We start from the raw sequence: 20,721 nt of genomic DNA on the forward strand, positions 1-20,721 counted from the left end.
TTTATACTGTATTTAATGTTTGAGTATATAATAGTAGGTACGGAGGTAGGAAAATCTCAATTGCAAATACGGTACTAGTAGGAACGGGATTCCGCAACAGACTTTGTAATATAAGAAAACATGTAATAACTATTTGCTTACCTATGTACCACAATAAAGAATTTTGTATTTGTATTTGTAAGTCCGTCTGTCGAATGCCTGTATCTCAAAATCCGTTGCAGCTAGAAAACTGAAATTTTCACGGAATATTATTTCTATTGGTGCTATAACAACAAATAAAAAAAACATAATAGAAGCAACGATGTGTCGACATAAATTTGATTGGTAGCCATTTTCTTTTGAAAACTGTTTTTTTATTATTTTTTGTATATATTCATGCAGACGCATGTTTTGCCTGATTCACCCGACTATATGTTGTTTAAATTCATAGATTAGGCATGTCTGTCTATAATATTTTAACTCGTGGACGGTCCACGGGAACTCGGGGCTAAACTACGACCGCATAAGTTGATCGATCACAGCTATGATTAAAAACGTTTGGTTTTGAGGGCTAATATGGGCGGAAAGCGTGAGACTTTAACTTTCTCACCCAGAGGTGAAAACCACCGGTTAAAGATTGAAAATGACAGTCCATCAGTCATAGGGTACCATCTGTGACAAAACGAGGGCCTCCGTGTTTTAGAAGACACGGTAATTTATGGGTCCTGTCTATTATTTACACATCTTCACAGTCATTATGGGCAGTCAGAAGATAGAAATACTGACAACCATTCTGAGTACGGGGTATCGTGTTGCCCAGGTCATTGGGTGTAGGAGGTCATATAGGCAGTCGCTCCTTGTAAAACACTGGGACTTAACTGCATCTGGTTAGACTAGAAGCCGACCCTAACATAGTTGGGAAATGGCTGAGATGATTATGATGTTTTCAGAGCTCGTTTTTTAATAAGTTACTTTATGTTGGATAAATGTAATATTCCACCAATTTGAGAACTAGTAATGTTTTGGAAATTACATCACAATTTTGATTATTATTTTCATAATATGCACTATCGATAACTTTAGTAATTATCAACAAGTGTCAAGGTTAACATGACTTGTCTTTTTACTTATGATCTGAGTTAAAAATAGTCACAAGCATTTAATCAAACTAAGTTAGGTAAAAAGATAAAACTCATTCTAATTAACCGACTTTCAGGTATCGTGATAGCTAGGAAGATGAAATTTTCACAATCTTTGGCATTACTATAAGATCGATTGTAAAGGTGGATGACAATTTAATTTGTAACCCAACAGAATTGTTCGTCCTTAGCCTATTTTTGAGGAAACCGCAGTTTCTTGAATCCGACTCTCACTTCTTTTATTTTATTTGGAGTACATACTTCGTGTAGTACTTGTTATTTATTACTAGCCTGGAATGTCCCACTGCTGGGCAAAGGCCTCCTCACTCTTCTTTCACTTGTCTCTGTCACGAGCCGCGAGTGACCAGTTCGGAAAGAACGAATCCAGGTCATCCCGCCATCTCCGTCTGGGTCTGCCTCGCTGACGTCGGTTTTGTGTCGGTGTAGTACTTATTGTAGCAAAATCTTCTATCTTTTCTTTTAAGATAATAATCACATTCGCGTAGTTTAATTGAAAAAACGTAACAAAACCACTCACATTTGCATTTAAAATATTCCTTAAGGATCACGCAAGCTAATTTGAAAATGCATTTATTCCTCTACCTCACCTATATCAAAAATATCGTGATATCCCAAAATTATTGAACCCTAATCAAGTTATTAGTTAATTTGTTGAAACCACATACCGAGGCTATCGAATAGCGAGTGTGCTGTGATCAGAAGCCGCATTCCAAATTTAATTAACCGTGTACTACATAATCCAGTTATCTTGGTATATAATGTGTCTGTGTGTGCCGTGTATGTATATCATCCTACTAATATCCCTCCTACTTATAAACGTGAAAGTTTGTATGTGTGCGTGTATGGATATTTGTTCCTCTTCCAAAAACCAGCACGAATTAAGACGAAACTTTCGACACAGATAGTTTCAATAAGGAATAACACATAAAGTTCTATACCGATTTTATGTTCCCTTGGAAATTTAGGATCATTTTCGATTTAATAGGCAGTAGACTGCATCTAGTAGGATCATATTTATGATGTGGTTAACATCTGATTGCGTTTTCTGCCAATGATCCAGCTGTTGCTTAAAGATACACATACAAATATTTTTTTTTCTGATAATAGGGATGATGAAATTTTTGTTTTCAGTGTCTCTCTTGTAGTGTTATGCATATCTAATAATGGATACGTATTTTTCTTTTGTCCCGCAAACAAATTGTGTCTAACATTTTTAATTATCCAACTGAGAGACTTAATTGATTTTAACTTTATGTACTCAGTTCATTCAGGAAATTGCTCAGAGGTTTAACGGAGAGTTCGGGTTGTTTTTCATAAACAGCGTTCCTAATCTGTGCTAATTGTTACCAAGGAAGTGATTTTGGTAAAGTAATCATTTGTCGTGATCGTTATCATCCGTTTAGCCTTTTCCCAATGCGTGCCCCTAAGTACCAGCTTACCTGAACCCTCAACTCAGTTACTACAGACTTTCTGGCATCTAAGTACCCTTAGCGACTGTCAAAGATGTTTTTATTAAATGACAACCGGGACTCACACTCTAACGTGCCTTCCGGAACACAGACTAACTTGTTTTGACATAGATGGTACCCTATCTACGGACCAACCGTATCAAACTTAGCCCAGTAGAAGGAAGAAGTAAAATTCTCACCTTTTCAAACGTTAAATGTTTCCCATACAAAAAGACATAACTCAATACACTACAATCTGATCCAAACTCCTTTCTCGTACTCAACTACCTACATCTAAATTCCAATCTAGATGACCAAGCTCTTGCAATCTAAACTGTTATTACTGGTAATTCAGTGCACAGCTAAACCAATTAGTTCAGCTATTCGCCGTCAATTACAACACTAGTGGCGCTAGTTTCGCGGTACCAATATGCACAAATCAATTTAACGGCTATTGACTTGGTATTCGAGGTGAATATCTTAACATATTATAGTGTTTTTTAGGGATTTTTTTAAACATAATATTAGGTACGTTTATGCTGTTGTCAGCTTGGTGAGTGGAATTAAAAGAGTTGATAGCCCCTGAATTTTCTCCGACGTTTCTTTCCAGGGTACTTAATCAGAAATGTAAAACTGATGACGACTATCTATACTATAATTGCAGATTTTTTTTTTCAATGTCTTTCAGCTGAGATACTACATAACACAATTTAGAATACTGTTTCCTAAATTGTAGTTTTATGTAGAAAAACGTATTTAGCTAAATTCTTAAGCTTAGATGCTAAAATTTAAATACTATATTGTAAAATAGTTGTAAATGAAATGTGACATATATGATATTGTATTTTTTTTTTGTCATATCATACTCGGTAGGAAGCAATAATTTCTAGATGTATTTAATACCAGCTGTTGCCCGTCTGCTACAGATCGAAAATGATCCCACGGGAAATTTAAACCGGGATAAAAACTATCCTATGTGTCTATCCTGGTTTTAAACTATCTGAGTACAAAGTTTCGTCTAAATCAGTCGTTGGTTTTTGCGTTAAAGAGGAACAAACATCCATACATACAAACTATCGCGTGTATAATATTAAATAAGATTATAGTATTAATAAATTCAATTATGATTAGGACCTAATCATTGGCAACATTTGAACCGGCTTCCCTCAAATTACCAACGTCACTCAAATCAAATTGGCGCGAAATTGCTGCGCAAATGCTCCGGCCACCATTAACCTCTTGATTGTTAAGCTTTAATCTAACACAGTACCACTGTTGATACCCACCAATTAGATGAAACTTATTTAATAAATAATTTGGCATGTTAACTTTCGTGATTTTTTCGTGCGTCCGGTAAAGTATAATCTATACTCTATACTAATATATAAAGCTGAAGACTTTGTTTGTTTGTTTGTTTGAACGCGCTAATCTCAGGAACTACTCGTCCAAATTTAAAAATTATTTTTGTGTTGAATAGACCCTTCATCGAGGAAGGCTTTAGGCTATAAACCATCACGCTGCGACTAATAGGAGCGAAGATACAATGGAAAATGTGAAAAAAACAGGGCAGGTATAACTCATAACTTACGAGTATATCTTCTACCACGGGGACGAAGTCGCGGGCAACAGCTAGTTTATTATAAACTGAACACTTTTAAGAAGAACAATACGTCTTCTTAAAAGTGTGTGTGTGTGTGTGCGTGTTTGTTTGTTACCTCTTCATGCCCAAAGAGCTGGATCGCTTTTCATGAAAAACGTAATGGATGTAACTGACAGGCTGAACAAATAGATAGGCTAATTTAATAAGACTTTGTTGGAAGGTGTTTTTGCAGCTATAATTTTCGACTATTTTATTCGTCCTGGAAAAATCAACCACATAATCCAGCTGAGACCTGCCTAGGTAGATGTCTTTCTGTTTTATAAGAATTGCAATTCTGTCAATATTATTCTGAATACTGTACTTGTGTATACTATGTAATACATACGTACGTCGTACCTACATGTAACTGTAATGAAATATCTATTACCGGGTTAAAGGGATGTGATTTACCGAACTCGACTGTTACAAACAACCATTAATCAATCCTTTCAAAAGTATCTTATACATGAAAATGTTAGGTCTTGTATTATTTTCTCCGAGCAACAAAGAGCGCATTGTTTGTCATCCGACAAGTCCTTAGCCACCTAATCTAGACACGCTGACACATAAATAAATTGAAATGTCTGCCTGTGATTTTAAAATAAATCGTTGTACCGGATACGTTTGTGTAATACTTGTTCTCTGGTTGTGTGAAAACCAACGGAACTGAAGAATTAATGTCTGATGACAAAATACTGATCTGATGACTTTTTACACGACTGCATTAATGGTTGTGATGTCATAATTCAGTCATTTATTTCTTAAGAAAAAAAAACCCCGTATTTTGACCACATTGAGTAACATAGACTAAATTTTATAACAATAAATAAACAATTGTAGCCTTTTTCACACATGGTCACAATAAAATTCCAGTGCTTATTTTCTCATTATTTTTGTCCTTTTTTCAATTTGTAGGTAGGAATTGTGAATAACATTATTTATTATACTCAATGAAACTACCAAATATTAAAAGAAGAATGCGGCAAGTGAATATCAAAGGATAATATTTGCATCAAAATGAAGTTCAAAAGTATATTGAAATACAAAACGCTTTCAATAAGGATCACACCTGAGCGAGCCAGAATTTTAATAATGTCGTGTCGACGAAACCGTTGCGACAGTGACATTTTAGACTATACCTAGATATTCAAAATATTCTATCGAAGTAGGTAACTGCGTCTAGATGCATTTGTTAAAGTATAGCTAAATAGGCAATTCATGTAATTGCCTACCCACTTAATTAAGTAAAAAATGTGTCCTCGGGTTATTTGGAATTGTAGCATTGCGTTGTATTTTTCCATCTATCCAGCGGACGATTCTAGTTTCTCATAATTGACCATTTCAATACAAATAATATTTGTATTGACATGGACCAATTACTCACCTTTAAATTTAAAGCAGACCAGCATTCGCAACAACCTACAGGAATTACCATCTCTGATTATAACTACCTTACTTAAGATAAGAGGGTATAGAATAAACGCCCAGACCTTCGTTTAGAAACGAACACACCAAAAAATTTCAGAGCGTCTTCCAACGAGGAAATATGCTGGGACATGATGCGAAGAGCAGTTTTCGCCTCTATCTATGACCATGGCCAAATTTACAAGACTGCAAAAATGAGAAGACGACAAAAATCTATGTTACTTTCTCGTATATCGATCACAAAAAAACTGTGTATGTATGCGATTCCCTTACAAATAAACAGACTAAATCTGTAAGATAGTTTGTTAACATTCATGTCAAGACACTAAAGGCTTAGCATAAGCTGATTATTTTTCCCGCATTCTTCCCAAGAAAATTCTAATTCTATAAAATGAAAAGCTGGAGTCATTACTTATGCAACGTCGCAATATTTCATTCTTTATTTTAGCTGCTTTTTATTTATGTCATGAAGAAAGCTGATTTTCTTGAGTTTACTGCGTTTTTTTTTATCTTGAAGTGAATAAATAATTTATTTTCTTAGAATATTTATTCTACACGTCTCTGAAAGGTGTTGAATATGTTAGTTTACTTTAGCTACACATTTTTATAAGTATATACCCCTACACACTAACACATTAACATTTTTAAGTTACCTATCCAAAGGGTAAAAAGTGAACCTTATTATAGTCAATTTAAATTTAAGTTAGAGTACCTACCTAAATATATTTTTTATCCTATTCGAAGAAAAATCCTAAACAAGAACAAAACTCTTTCATTATAAAGGTTTGATAAAACTCCAAATCCAAAGAGTTAAATTATATTTTGTCGTGATCTGTCTCTCAGGAAATTAATTTCCTTTGTAACAGACAAAGCGCAATATTGTAACGCACACCCAGTGTTTCAATTTTGGATTAAATTGTATAATGTTGAGTGAAGGTTCTTTTCTTATTATTTTTTAAACCTTTGGCGAATGTACCTACTGTTTGATTGATTTATTTGGCAATCTCAGCAAAGGCTAAAACCATTTAACTGTGATTTTTTTATTAATGAATTGAAATAGCAATCTAGCGTCTTCTTTTTTATATTATGCCCAGAAGTTCGGTAGGCACTACTAATATTCAATACTTTTTTGAAAAAGACAAATAAATTGTATTCATATAAAAACTTCAACAATACCAATACGAAATGTCTGTCGTACAATGGTAATAATATACTCCCAAAAATAATTTTGATAAAAGCTTCCGCACTATTCAAAGTTTGGCGTTATTTCATATCATTATGACCCAAATTGGACAAGCGAATGTCGTAAATACATAGTTCTTCTTCATATTAATATATACTATGTTATCTATTATATATGTCAGATTTTGCACAATACATTTAACATCAATGTCGTCAATAACCAATTATAATTATTATATTTATACGAAAATAAACATATTTAATGTATTATTATGGTAGGTAGATGAAAGCTAAATAATTAAACATAATAGGGAATTATAATTTGCAATGAGGTAGATTAATTTATTTAAGTGTACTAGTTATGCAAACACGTTTTTATTACATTCCACAAGTGGGCACTCACGTGGTAAAACTCATAAATAACGTAAACAAATGTGAACTTGGCCAGCCTGGGCCTGAGGGCTTGGTCTACTATTATTTATTAACTTTATTGAATACTTTTCCTAATTGAATTTACTTCTTAAGTGATTTTTGGTAAGATCAATCAGCATGTCCACCAACACAGATTAAAAATCACGTGAAAAGAAACGTCAAAAACGAAACTGTCAAATAAAAACAAAATTTGCTTTGTTTGAGTTGTTACAAATTGTTTGAATAAAAAATTTAAAGTGTTACAAAAACATAACCAATAAATAAAAACAAGGGAACACAAGTTTGCCATGTCCAAAAGTGAAATCCTCTACGTGAAGGGGATGAATATTGTGGGTGGTTGAATAAAACCTTCGTGGTTAAAACTGAAAGAGATTTCGCTAGTTATTTTATAGCTTTTTTTATTGTTTTAGTCTGAATCTGAGGGGGATGATGATGATCCATGGGACGACAAGAAGCTTAACGATGCGTATGACAAAGCTGTGAGGATCGCTAATGTCGAAGTAGCCAAACGCGTGGCTATGTCCACAAATACCCCTAGTACGACTACTGAACGTGAGTTGAAAAAATGCTCTGAAATTACCTATTTTCCCTTATGTTTACAATAATCCAGGTTCAAAACCAAGCTTAATTTGAAGTCTGATTTACGAAGTGACAAGATTTTTTGTTCCTGAAAATCATTCAACATAATTTATTTTCTTTCTGGGACTAATCAGGTGTTACCCTTACATAATAAACTTACTTAGATGGTAGGCTGCTATGAGTTCATTTTCTTATATCTATATATTTTAATGGCTACATGTAGGTACACATTTACATAAACTTGTTTTCAATTTATGATTATATAAACCATAAATATAATAACAAATCTCTATTTCAAGTCATATCCTACACGAACACATCACAATTTTCCATGGTTTGGGTCCTGGGAACATCCCACGTCATAGGCAATAGTCAGGAAATCCCCATACCCTATCAATGTTACACACAATTCTAACTGCCGACTATGAACTCTCCACAGCTGTGTTTTTTTCCAAAAAAGACAAATCCTCTACCAAATCGTATTCTGCAAAGAAGAAGGAATCAGCTCAAAACATGAACCACAACGTGAAAACAAATGAAACTCTGAAGGAAATAAAATGGAAGCCTGGCATGCCTTGCCGATTGGTGTACATGGAGGATGGAATGGAGTATGAAGCAGTATTCATAAGAAGTATTGAAAATGACGAGTGCATAGTCAAATATCTAGGTGAGGTCTTTTTTGTAACATTTCCTGTTAAGTAAAGATAGAATTTACAGAATTTTTTCTGTGTATAGATTCAGTAGTAACTAAGATACACTATGAGTAAAATTTGCATTGTTGATGTTTCCTTGTAACTTGATGTTCCTTTTTGATTATTAAATAGATGCACACTGACTTTGACACATACAACATCATAATGCTTAATTACTTCCATTTTATTCTATAACTTACTCAGCTCTCTTTCTCTTCATTAATCTCCAATATAATTAACTTTTAATGATATTTGCCAATACAGAATTACAACCTATGTATTTCCTAATTTCAGGTTATGAAACCCAAGAGATAGTCCAAATTGATGTTTTAAAGCCTTCAATGGGCAAGGAAGCCAGGACTCGCCAGATTAAGGAAGCAAGACGTGAACAGACTGAAGATAGCTTTGACAGTCAGTCACCTAACTTGGAAGCGATGGAGACCAGTGATAGAGTCATGAGTCCTGATAGCGTGGGTAGGTAATTTTATAACTAAGATAGATATAGTATTGTATAACCAGCCTTGCCCCAATGTTGGGCAGTACTTTCTTCAGTAATTCAAAGGTTAGAGGCATAGTACACCATGCTAGTACACTTTGGTACAAGGGCTGTGCTTGTACCATCTAGTATCTGGGGTTCTTTTAGATTCTAGGTTTCCTTCTGACCCTGCCTGGGTAGTGGGATTGTTTGGATGGGTTACCATGGCCCCGGTACACAAAGGGCAAATGAAGGCACATGGTCAGGTTTTAGCCAACAGAAATCTGATATACCTCAACTCAAGCTCGGCCCAAAGCAGGTGTCATTTGGTGATTTCTCATAAAAAAAAAGGTTTCCTTCCAATGTTTTTCTGCATGATTTGTCAATTATTTGAATAATATTTAGTATTTGAATAAAGGAAATCTTATAAATGGTACATTGTGGCACTTTTTGCAATGATTCAAGACAGAAATAGACTAAATTATTGGAAACTTGTAAGTGAGTCATTAAGACAAATATTACAGTTATTTTGTAATTTTTATATTTGGTAAGTTTTTTATGAAGCAAAAAAAGTTGATTGTGACAAGTTGTGACAAGAAGTGACGAAATCCCTTCATAACATGGTGACTTCGACTATAAGTGAATACATAATTAATGTACAATTTAATAGATGTTAATTACCAATGTTACTAATTACAGATAGATCATCGCAGAGACGAAAGAAATCGTCAAAGAAGAAGAAGAATCAGTCGCGACATTTCCATGTGACTGGCGGTTTTGATCTGCCAGAGATGCCTCCAATGCCGAATTTATCGATGTTGAGAAATGTATGTACTTTATTTATTTTACTGCCCTCTCAAGCTTTAAATTCCACTAGATGATGTAAGTATTAGTCGTACAGAGTTCCACACTAATATGTTAATTATGTTATTCTAATTTATTGTGGTTATAGCAGTAACAGAGCAGAGGACTTTCTGGCTAAGCTGTAAATGGGTTGAGGTCAGATAGGCAGTTGGTCCTTGTATAAAACTGGTACTTAGCTGAATCCAGCTAGACTGGGAGACGACCCCAACATAGTTGGGAAAAGTCTAGGATGATGTTGAGCATTATCTTCTATATTTATATAAAAATGAATTGCTATTCGTTAGTCTCGCTATAACTTGAAAACGGCTGAACCTATTTGGCTTATTTTAGACTTGAAATATTCTTGGAAGTTCAGGGAAGGTTAAAATTAAACTATGATAAAATACGGATAGTTTAGACCGCTCCATATTATCGACTGTTAGGCGGTATATAGTTCGCCGGGACAGCCAGTACCCTATAAAAGTTCTAACAAAAGTCTTTTCTTGAGAGCATGTCGAAAATAATATTCATTACGATTTCTGACATCTTTCTTAACATTCCAGCAGCTAGGCACCGGGGAGATGCCGATGCCGCCTCCCCCGATGAACTTCTCGTCTCTCGACAGATCGGACTCTGAGGAGCAAGCGATCTCCTCCATGCTGCTCAGCTGGTACATGAGCGGGTATTATACTGGACTCTATCAAGGACTTAAAAGGTAACTCTTAAGTGAGATATTTCCCTCCTACTAATTTGATTTTTGGTTGTTGGCACATCTTCATGTAAGTCAACCTAATGAAAACTGATCACTTTTATAATTACTTTCTCGAGCAAGATTCATATAGAAAAGATGCATCGGTAACTCTTGATCCGTTGCATGCTTGTTAGCGCATGTTTTCGGGCTAACCGGAGCCCGGCTACGAAACTAGTAGGTAATCATTGAGGAAACCATTTCATCTCTTAAGACTGATCACGATTGCTTATATGGTCACTATATTTAACAATTACACATTTAATTGGTTGTAGTTTCACCTCTGTCCCCTTGTCTGCCTGTTTGTTGGTGTGTAATTAACCTTGCAAGTTGAAATTAGTAGACTTCACGATTTTCGAGTGAGTGAATATTAACACTCATTTTTCTTACTCTTTCTGTTCCAGGGCTAAAGAAAGTCGCAGGAACATCTAGTAACATAAGTGTGAGTTGATGAATGAGATATTAAATAAAAAGGTTACATTTATTTTATTTTATTTTTATTTTTTAGTCTCACATAAAATGAACTACAGTAAAAATAGCAAATGTTACCAGTTAAAAGAAAAGATAATAAATAAATTTATGCCTCCTGATTTATATGTAAACACTATGTACAAATATACATTTTGTTACGCTTTTTATTTTCGGTTTGTTTTTTTTTATTTATTTTAGTACTAATATCAGATTGGTGGGTTTAATTTTAACTTAACTTACTCATTTGTAATCCAATTGTATGTTTCGTATGTGCGAGTTTTTTATTTATATCGGATTTTGTCGAAAAATTAAAGAAAAATAATTTATAAATAACAATTATAAAAAATACAGATCTTTTAGACTTTTCACGTTAAATATTTCGAAAATGTATACAGTAGAGCTTTAATAAAATTTGAAGTTGTTTAATAAAGGCGATGTAGCGAAGTTATAATCTCTTTTAATATATTTGACTGCAGAAAAAGAAGATATCTCGTCAAAAAAAATTCGTCGTCAATTCTTGACTTTATAATCGATTTTTCTTTTCTATACCTAATCGATTATTCGTGTATCTCTTATGTAACCTTGCGAGTGATTTTCAATCAATTTAATATTTCTGTTCAGTGAGTATTTTAAATATTTATTATGTTGACAAACCACTTGCAATTTTGATAGTTTAAACTGCTAATTTACGTCTCCACAGCTTAGTAATTATTCTAATTAACGCTTGAGAAACAAGCAACTTTTAGAGCTCATGAAAATAAAAACTTTTTGACTAAGTATTTTAGTAAAATCTAATTGGGATTGTTTTATCATTTTTGAATAACAAATCGCTTCTTACAATCAAAATAACATATTAACTGATTTAATACGATTTTAAGATAATGCCGATAGTAACTACAAGTCACATACTGATAATAATCGATTCATAACAACACTAGAATCGACTAATTAAACACTTACTAAGCAATGGAAACGTAAATTAATACATTCTATTTCACCCGCGAAAAAAAGGCAAGAAAAATTTCTAGATCTCTTAAATAAACTAATTAAAATAAAAACATGGCAATTTAAACATAAACTAAAGAAACAATATTTACAGTTACCACAATATACAAAAAGAACAAGTATGTTATAGGCTTATTATGGCCTTTGAGTTAAAGATAACAGCGTAAGCTGAATGCCGGCGATGTCTTCGTCTTGAGACGAAAAAACAAAAACAAATCTTGATAAAATTATTTAAATGTCGAAATATGGTCGTAAGCTGAAATGTACCTTATTTCAGACGGTATAAAGTTGATTGTCGCTGTTAGTTGTTGCATTGGTACAAATGTTTGACAAACTAAGGTTAGGCTTACGAATTCCAAATTCCTCAGTATCTCAAGACGAATACATCGCTACTATAAATTAATTCATAAATCTCATACGTTTCAATCACTCACACAAACTCCCACCCTTTGGGACAAACATTTGCGATAACATTCGTGTTACAATGACGTCACAATTTGACATCTTACTGTGTAATATTTGTACGTCACGTACATGTTACGTCATAGAAGAAAAACTATAAAGCAAGGAATATACTTAAGATTTTTTTCATTCATATGAAAACGAGTCCACTGAATTCTCTGCGTGTGATCAATGAATTTTTAGTTTTACTACTGAGTGGCAATCATAATCGTCTAAACTATGGTATAAAATTTGTAACTCTTCTCATCTATGTTGCGATTTTTCATTCGATGTAGCTAGGTGACAGCTCCAACCATTCTTTTAATGTTGTAAGGGGTTAACTAAACTTTTTAGTTGCGAAATTATATTTTAGTCTATCTGTAAAAAATCACAGTACCGAAAAAAGGCCTCATCCAAAAGCAGGTTTTATCTCGGTTAATAAAATGCCTTTTGGTTATATTAGACCGCGTTTAAACCAAACGTATGTCACGTACGGCAGTGAGCTGGGAGTTACCCATAACGCAGTTTACACATATTCACTTTTTCTTTCACACCTAACCGATACGCCATACTTAGTCTTTACGCCACACGTAATGACTAGATCAAAGCTGATGAGCGATTTTTAATATCATAACTGTTTTAAACGTCATGACTAAGAGACTCAGTCTAGTACAAGCCTGTCCCCTTGAAATTATACCTCTGTAATAAAAAAAACTCATGATTTAGAGCCTCGGTCGTTCAAATACAAAACTTGTCTCGCATAATTTCCATTCAACTCAATTTTAAAAAGCCCCTAATACTTAGCTCTGTATCATTCAAAGCCTAACCCCAAGCTGACTGCTTAGATCTATATAGACATAAACCGTCTTTTCTTGTATAGGTATATATATCCCTTGTTTTATAGTTCCTTCTATAATTTCTTGACTCGAGATCCTAGCACGGTGTGTTCACACAAGCGTGCTGAGTTCGTGTGTATCGTGACTCAGGTCGATGGTGGCGGGCGGCACGCCCGGCGTGGCCGCGCCCTCACCCGGCGGCGTGCTCGTAGGCGGCCTGAAGACAATACAACATAGATTTAAATTAAAGTATAAAAGTAATATCGTCCACATCTTGTGGATAGTTTCCAGCAACTGGTAGATTTTCGTTATTATTTGGGGACGAAGGAGTTACGAACCGTGGTCAGCATATTCATGTGTTTTTAAAGACTCCCGCAGTAAGGTAATTTAATGCTTGTGTCGCGGGGTGTTTCACGAACATTCGAGTCACATGCACGATGACACCCAGAGTCTGGACATGGATTCGTTGATCACACAAACTCTAGTCCTACTCGGGGATCGAACGCGAGAATTTCCGCGCATCGGATTTGGTTTAGTAACCTCCATCACTCAGCTATCTGTCTCTGGCTCTCTCATCTCTGGCTTTTTACTGAATAGTCTGACGATCCCGAGTAATAAACGTGGATCTTCTTTTTGTATCCACGTTTGATCTATCTGATCTAGCCGAGAAACGGGAAACTAGTCAAATTGTTTGCACTTTGAACCTAAAAAAATGTCGTCCTCAATAATATTAGGATACCCAGAGTATGGGACATCCTAATACTATTATTAAGACTGGCACAGGACCGTAGAAATTGGCAAGAGAAAGGGGACTGCTTTGCCCAGCAATGGGAGGACAAAGAATGTGGATGATGATACCTTACCTTATAATATAAGGCCCTCCTTGCTGCAACAACGTAATAGGATGAGTATAAGGGGCTCCAGCCTGCATGCTATGAAAACTCAAGTTTCCCATCCCCGTATTATTTAAATGGCCGTTCCCCATTATGACTCCGTTCGAAGTATTTAAGTTCGGCGTTGCGGCCACTTCTTGGGTTCGAAATGCCTTGACGAGGTTCGTTTTTTCTTTTTGCCATACGAAGACGTTATGGACCATAGCGCAGCCGCAGAAGATGATGCCGACGCCGATGAATACTGACGTCACTATTGCTGGCGTTGAGTGGAACTGGATGAAGGTATAGAGTATTATGCCTGGAAATAGAAATGCTTTGTGTTATAAATTACTTTTATTGTTGTCGTCAATTGGTTGCAGTCTATACTACATATACGGCGTGACGCTACAATGGTGACGTTAATGATGTCTAATTATTATTGAAAACGTATCTTTTGAGTGACTAAGGGCCGATTTTTCAATCGCCAGATAACTTTTATCTGACGAATAAATATGGCCGTTTGACACATTTTCTATACAAAAACTGACAAAACGACAAACATATTCGCCAGATAAAAGTTATCTGACGATTGACAAATCGGCCCTAAATAAAATATATGTTGGTTTTCAATTCACCCTTTTTCGTAAGTATCAGATGACTTGGGGAGATTTTCTCCAGCTGAGGAACAGTATGAGCACTATGAGCTAATATAGCTATGTACCCTGTAGTTTTTAGTTTCTTACTAGTGAATAACATTTTTTTTCTAGATATGAAAATGAAACACCATTGCCAAAAAAAGGAATAAGCAAAAGCTGAAGTCTAGATGTTTTGAATGAAACGTAGTAAATTTATTTTACTCTAAATAAAACATGGCAATTTCACATAGAAATAAAACTAACTAGAAAATTAATCAAACACATACCTATCGATACTAAACTAATACGATTTAATTCGCTCTGACACCGTGGGAAATACTGTCCTTCTTTTTCAAGAGCGCCCTACACACGGTTTAATTAAATGAACATAATGGTTTGTACTAACCTGTTAAAAATACCGGTATTGATATAAAGAACCCGCCGACAGCGCATACCCTTGTGATGGCCGACTTCTGCAGGTATTTATTTGATCTGAAATCAAAGGATGTGGTGTTTAGAATGGAAAATTATATTAATAATATTGTTCTGGAGATATGTCAGTAGAATTGTGAATGGTTGCCAAAGTCCTGAGGAAAAACATGAAAATCTCCTTTTCAAAATCGGTTGTAAAACGTGATTATTCAAACTGATTATTTTCCTATATTTGAACGTTTAGTAATAGACAGACTAACAATACGTTAACAATGTGCGATGTTACGTAGGATCAATTTGTCCCCACCTAAATTCGATAGATTTCAGTTTTGGTACGTAAACGTGCAGAAAAAAGGAACCTGTGGCCAACGCTGGACCTTGAAGGATTATGTTCAATATGATTGCAAAAGTTGCAGTACAATTTGCTCTTAAGCAAACTGACGAAATTGTTTCTCAAAGTAAAGCAGTCCTCACCTTTTAAGGACTACCCTACTTTCCCGACCCATGTCAATCAAGTAGGAAAAGACGACGAAATAATTTCATTTAAATCCAAAACAAAATCATTATGTTAAAACAAAAATAATTTTAATCGATTCTATATTGAAACAACTCGATATTAATCGGAACTCGTTTAAAAGCGAACGACGTAACGGGCCAGCACCTGCCGATTGACTATAACCTTGCTGAATTAAGAAGGTACAACATGCACACGAAGTGTAAAGTCTTGTAATACCTTTGTATTTGGTCGTCTTATAATATTTGCCACATGCCAGTGACACTGGCATATTCTGATGGATATTATGATCATTGATTACAACATCGGTGTGTTATCGAGAGACTTAGAACTTGTTTCGTATCGAATAATTTCTCGAGTGCATTTCGTTTAAAATGGAATGTGTAGTTTTTATGAGAGCAATCTTCATTTAAATGAACATACCTATATGTATTATTTTATTCTCACCTGCTTACCTATATTAAAGAAGCTATTGCCTTGGTCTTCAATAATCTTTCTTTAAGTGTTGAGTAAGTTGTGAGTAATGAAATTAATTATGATTGAAATTATTGGCAATTTGTGTTGTCTACGAATTCCAATCAGTTAATAAGAAACTTTTTTGACAAATCGTTGCTTTGATGATCAACGTTATTCATATCCAAGATCATGAAGCGGTGTTTTAAAACACAGGTCCATTCAAACACGTTATATGGCATAAAGAGCACTTGTATTGATATAATACAGTTGTCAGGTTGACCCACAGTTACAAGTTGGCGGTTATTTTATCAATGACAGATGGGAAGCAACGGTTTTGCATCGCAACGACAACGGTGCGTTTCGCTCTACTGATTCTGGGGTAGTTACAAACAGGGTTCTTGTGTCGTTGCTATGGTAACTGCTTAAAGGGTGCTTACAAATAGTGAGGTTTTGTTTACCCTTATAAATTGATGTATCATGTTATGATGATTGATTATATTGTATTACAGAGTTTTTATACAAAAAGTTACATCTGGTGTTTTCTATTTTGTTGGTCTGTAAGTTTCGTATTAATATTGGAGACTTGAATACGGGTAAAAGCAATGATGGTCATCCCATATGTATAAGAATTTAAAGAGGAAACGCTGTAATAATGCTCTAAAGGCTAAATGAGCCAAATACATTCGTTGAATAATAAAGAGACCATTTTCAAAAACTTTTCGCTCATATACACTTACGGCCGCTTTCTATATTCGATCTCAATCCCTAATTTACGGATCGAGATTGACATTTGAATCCATTTCCAACTTTTAGTGTTTCTATAACCGATCCATAGATCGTTTTCTCGATCTTTATCTTCAATCTATCTTTGGAAGGGTGGATCGAGATTTTAGATTGGTATTTGAATGAAAGTGACAGTTATGCGTTTTCTATAACCGATCTCTGGTTTTGACCAATCGATTTTTGACGTTTTTGATCTATAATTGCGATCCCCAATTTTTTACGGATTGTACTGAGAAATCTGTGAAAATGGAAATATTTTCAAGTGATAGTGATAGCGATCTTGAAGTATTAGCTCATTCGGACTACTATCGGACTAGGATAGTAGTGACAGCGACGAAGAACAAACTCTGTCCTCAAAATTTGTAATTGTGATTGTGATGTATCGAGTGGCTGTTTTTTTTTTTCTGTACTTTACTTGTAAACGGGGGTCAAGGATTTAAGCTGAAGACCAGCGCAAATTCTTTTGGATTGCTAAGCATAAGCTGACGCTTAAAATATTTTGCTTTCGGTATTATAGTTTTTGTGTACTAAGTACACTTTTACCAATATCTGTAATACTGGAATCAATAGATAACGATTATAATATTCTCGTTTTGATTTATTTATTTAAAACCATGAAGTATCATCACAGGGTTTACCCTAATGCGACAGCTAAGAACTTAAACTAAACAAAAATTGCAACACATTACTTTATTAAAAACACATAAACACGTCAGTCTGATTTTGAAAAAGTTGGTGGTGTGGAGAGCTCTTGTAACAGGTGCTTTGGCGAGCAAATTTGTTCTCGCTGTAGGTACCAGCAGTAGGGTCGGGGTTCGCCGCCGCCACACGTAGCGGTCCGGTACACACACTCAAGCGCTGCAATACTTCCGGGTGATTCTCCACTCCACGAAGCACCTTCACCAAGTAGACGACCAGTGCAAACTCCCGTCTCATATACAGTTGATTATTGCCAACCATGCCCAGAACAAACAGAGTGGGATCAGAGTGGGAGTAGGTAGAACGGATACACCCCATAAAGTTCCTTGTACAGATGGCGCGTGAACTTATTCTGAACGCGCTCGAATATTACCGCTGTATTCTATTCTATAACTGAGACGATGGATTTCGAGACGAGATCGATTAATGAAATGCAGATTCAAGCTCAATCGAGGGATTGAGTAAAATCTGGATTGATCGGAATCTTAGATTCGGGATCGAATATAGAAAGCGGCCGTTAGTCGCCTGCGCAGATTGCCAATTTTCCGCCCCCTGAGAAAATAATCCGCACTGTATGTCAGTGCAGACAAGTTCTTTAGTAAATTATTTTTTGTTATTGCTTAAGTTAAATATTCGTTTCCAAAATTAGGCCACACTGTTAAATGAATGATGTAACTGCATTTTAACTGTCATATCATAACCTAACCTAGAAAAAAACATGAAATCCTCAAATGATTTATTACCAAAATATTTACGTTACCTACATTCTTACCGCTTTACCGCCATTACAGTTTGTTTACATTACCTAATGCTTCCGTCTCGGTAACGGTAAAAAGTAATGAAAAGATTGTCAGAAAGCATTTTACATTCTAATTTGTGAGATAAGATTGGATTTACTGTGACTATATTCATTAGAATAAACGTCAATATTGATAGGTAAGTAAGTAGTCAGTCTAGAAAATTCTTTCCAAATTGGTTTTGATACTTATCTGCTAGAGTGAATAGATGTCTTTTAATTTCCTAATAAACACAAATTCAAACTCTACTAAGGTGATTCAGAATCGAACCCATACTTGCCAAAGTGCCACAAACTGTTAGCAAAAGGAATTTAAATAAAGGTACCGTCAAACAAGCCAACTTTGCCAATCAAGGTATTTTTGCCCCAAAAGCAATTTATAAACAAATCCTCTTACATAAGAATCCATTTTAGTTTTATGGTAACATTTATAATCAACTTTCCACCCAAATAATAAATATTGCCATAAAACTAAAATTGTTTCTTACATTAGAGGATTTGCTTATACATTGCTTTTGGGGCAAAGATACCTTGATTGGCAAAATTGGCTTGTTTGACCGGTATTTTGAAAATTCAGCAATGCATTTGAAGCAGATGTAATTGATTAGAACATATATAATATTTGAGTAATCATTAGATGTAAATGAGTTCTTTACTTCGTCCTACATTTTTTGAAAAATAACGTCTGCGTAAAAAGGAATAGCATCCTTGTGCCGCTCTTTCACCAGCATTCAATAAGCATTCACTTAAATGCTTATTCTAAGGATCGAATTCGCGACACATTACTTCAGAGGGTTTAAGCATCATCATCACTGCATCATGTCCTGGGAGAAGACTGATGCACTCTGACACTATCCACTTCCTGTAATAAGGAGGCGGGTGTACATGAGGTTTCCCCGAAATTAACAAAAAGATTGTGCTAGACCTCTTCCCTAAAAGTTTAAAGCAAATGGCCGCACCTTTAGACCTTGTTAGCTATCAGCGCAAGTCCAAAAAAAAACTAACACGGCTGCTGTTTCAACCATATGCCATAGATGTTGGAGGCCACTGGTTATGATAGCAAATGAGAAAAAACGCAGCAAGCTCTTAGCACCAACAAAATTTGTCACATAGGAACACAACAGCGTTATGTAAGTCGCAATTCTTGGCATATAGGCCACTACCTTATAAGTTAATGTGGGTAGACACATAAAGTAGTATGGGCAGATTTAGAAATGCATAAAAAATAGATTATCATATGTGTCTCAGTCATTCAACTAGAAGTATTTCTAATTTTGGACTGCTAAAGATACAAGGTTGTATTTTAATTTGTTTTTTATCATTCTGTGTTTTTTTTTAAATGCGTGTCTTATATCTATTGGGATGATAACTATAAAACTTTATTGGTCGACTTGTTGAGGCTTTAGACAAACGGACCGCAATTCAACTGCAATCCAACAGCATTTCAATTACCTAATCAAAATCTTACCAGATATAAATTACCAAAGAAAACTTTTATCAGACATGGAACCTAAAATCGATAGACAGGTGGGACAAGCCGCGAGCAACAGCTTGTTCATGTATAAAAATGTTTGAAACCATATAAACATTCTAACTTTGGGGGATGCTAAAAATTTACGATAACTTATCTTTTAACCCACCCTTAACGCATTTTTGGTAGTATCGTGAACAGTTTACTCTGACTAATCTGTTATGTGCTAAACTATGCAACGGATACCCCATTTAACTCGTTATCTAATTAGCTACTGCATGTCTGTCTGTCTGCATCCGTTTTCGATGCGTGTCTACATTTTTCCTTCCCTTTTTTGTAACGCGAACCTTTTTAAGATAACTGTATGCCGAATTTGTGTGAGGAGTTTGTGTATCATTTTAACAGAATATTTGTTATGTATCTGTTAAGGCTCATGCAAACAACGTTGTGATTGGTCTTAAATCTTTTGGAGACTTAATCGTAGATGGGAGTACTAAGTAGTAAGTAGAAGTGAATAATTTGATTATGCTTTACAATAACTATCATTTGTTTTGCAGTTCGCAGTAAGTGATATGTCTTATTTAGGCTGTCGGACAGACGCACTGCATTTCATCCTCAATCCAACCGCTAATTGCAGTTTGAATGGAGTTCTGCAGTAGACTGCAGATCTATGCAGTCGTATCAACTGTATTTGAGGTATTTATTGCA

The 20,721-nt window shown here is 35.0% G+C and overlaps 2 protein-coding genes across 4 annotated transcripts in view; one reads left to right on the top strand and one right to left on the bottom strand.

Moving 5' to 3' along the window:
• The first annotated feature begins 7,426 nt into the window (after positions 1 to 7,426).
• Positions 7,427 to 11,086, top strand: LOC113493825 (survival motor neuron protein). Of its 2 annotated transcripts, none has more exons than XM_026871853.1 (7): positions 7,427 to 7,594; positions 7,676 to 7,817; positions 8,284 to 8,511; positions 8,831 to 9,010; positions 9,711 to 9,838; positions 10,418 to 10,569; positions 11,007 to 11,086. In XM_026871853.1, the coding sequence occupies exons 1-7, from the start codon at positions 7,553 to 7,555 to the stop codon at positions 11,032 to 11,034; spliced, it is 900 nt and encodes a 299-aa protein (XP_026727654.1). In that variant the 5' UTR covers positions 7,427 to 7,552; the 3' UTR covers positions 11,035 to 11,086. The 2 variants fall into 2 exon arrangements, with proteins under 2 accessions (XP_026727654.1, XP_026727655.1); XM_026871854.1 differs by having other exon boundaries at positions 10,421 to 10,569.
• The window catches only part of LOC113493824, a 42,128-nt gene continuing 32,489 nt past the window's right edge, over positions 11,083 to 20,721 (bottom strand). For both annotated transcript variants that reach the window (XM_026871852.1, XM_026871851.1), the window contains 3 exons: positions 15,269 to 15,354; positions 14,219 to 14,546; positions 11,083 to 13,572 (listed from right to left, as the gene is read on the bottom strand). In XM_026871852.1, the coding sequence (XP_026727653.1) occupies positions 13,467 to 13,572; positions 14,219 to 14,546; positions 15,269 to 15,354 (520 nt within the window). In that variant the 3' untranslated portion in view covers positions 11,083 to 13,466. The remainder of the gene's footprint in view (positions 13,573 to 14,218; positions 14,547 to 15,268; positions 15,355 to 20,721) is intronic.

This window comes from Trichoplusia ni, chromosome 5 (genome assembly GCF_003590095.1).
Source record: "Trichoplusia ni isolate ovarian cell line Hi5 chromosome 5, tn1, whole genome shotgun sequence".
Classification (NCBI taxonomy): Eukaryota; Metazoa; Arthropoda; class Insecta; order Lepidoptera; family Noctuidae; genus Trichoplusia; species Trichoplusia ni.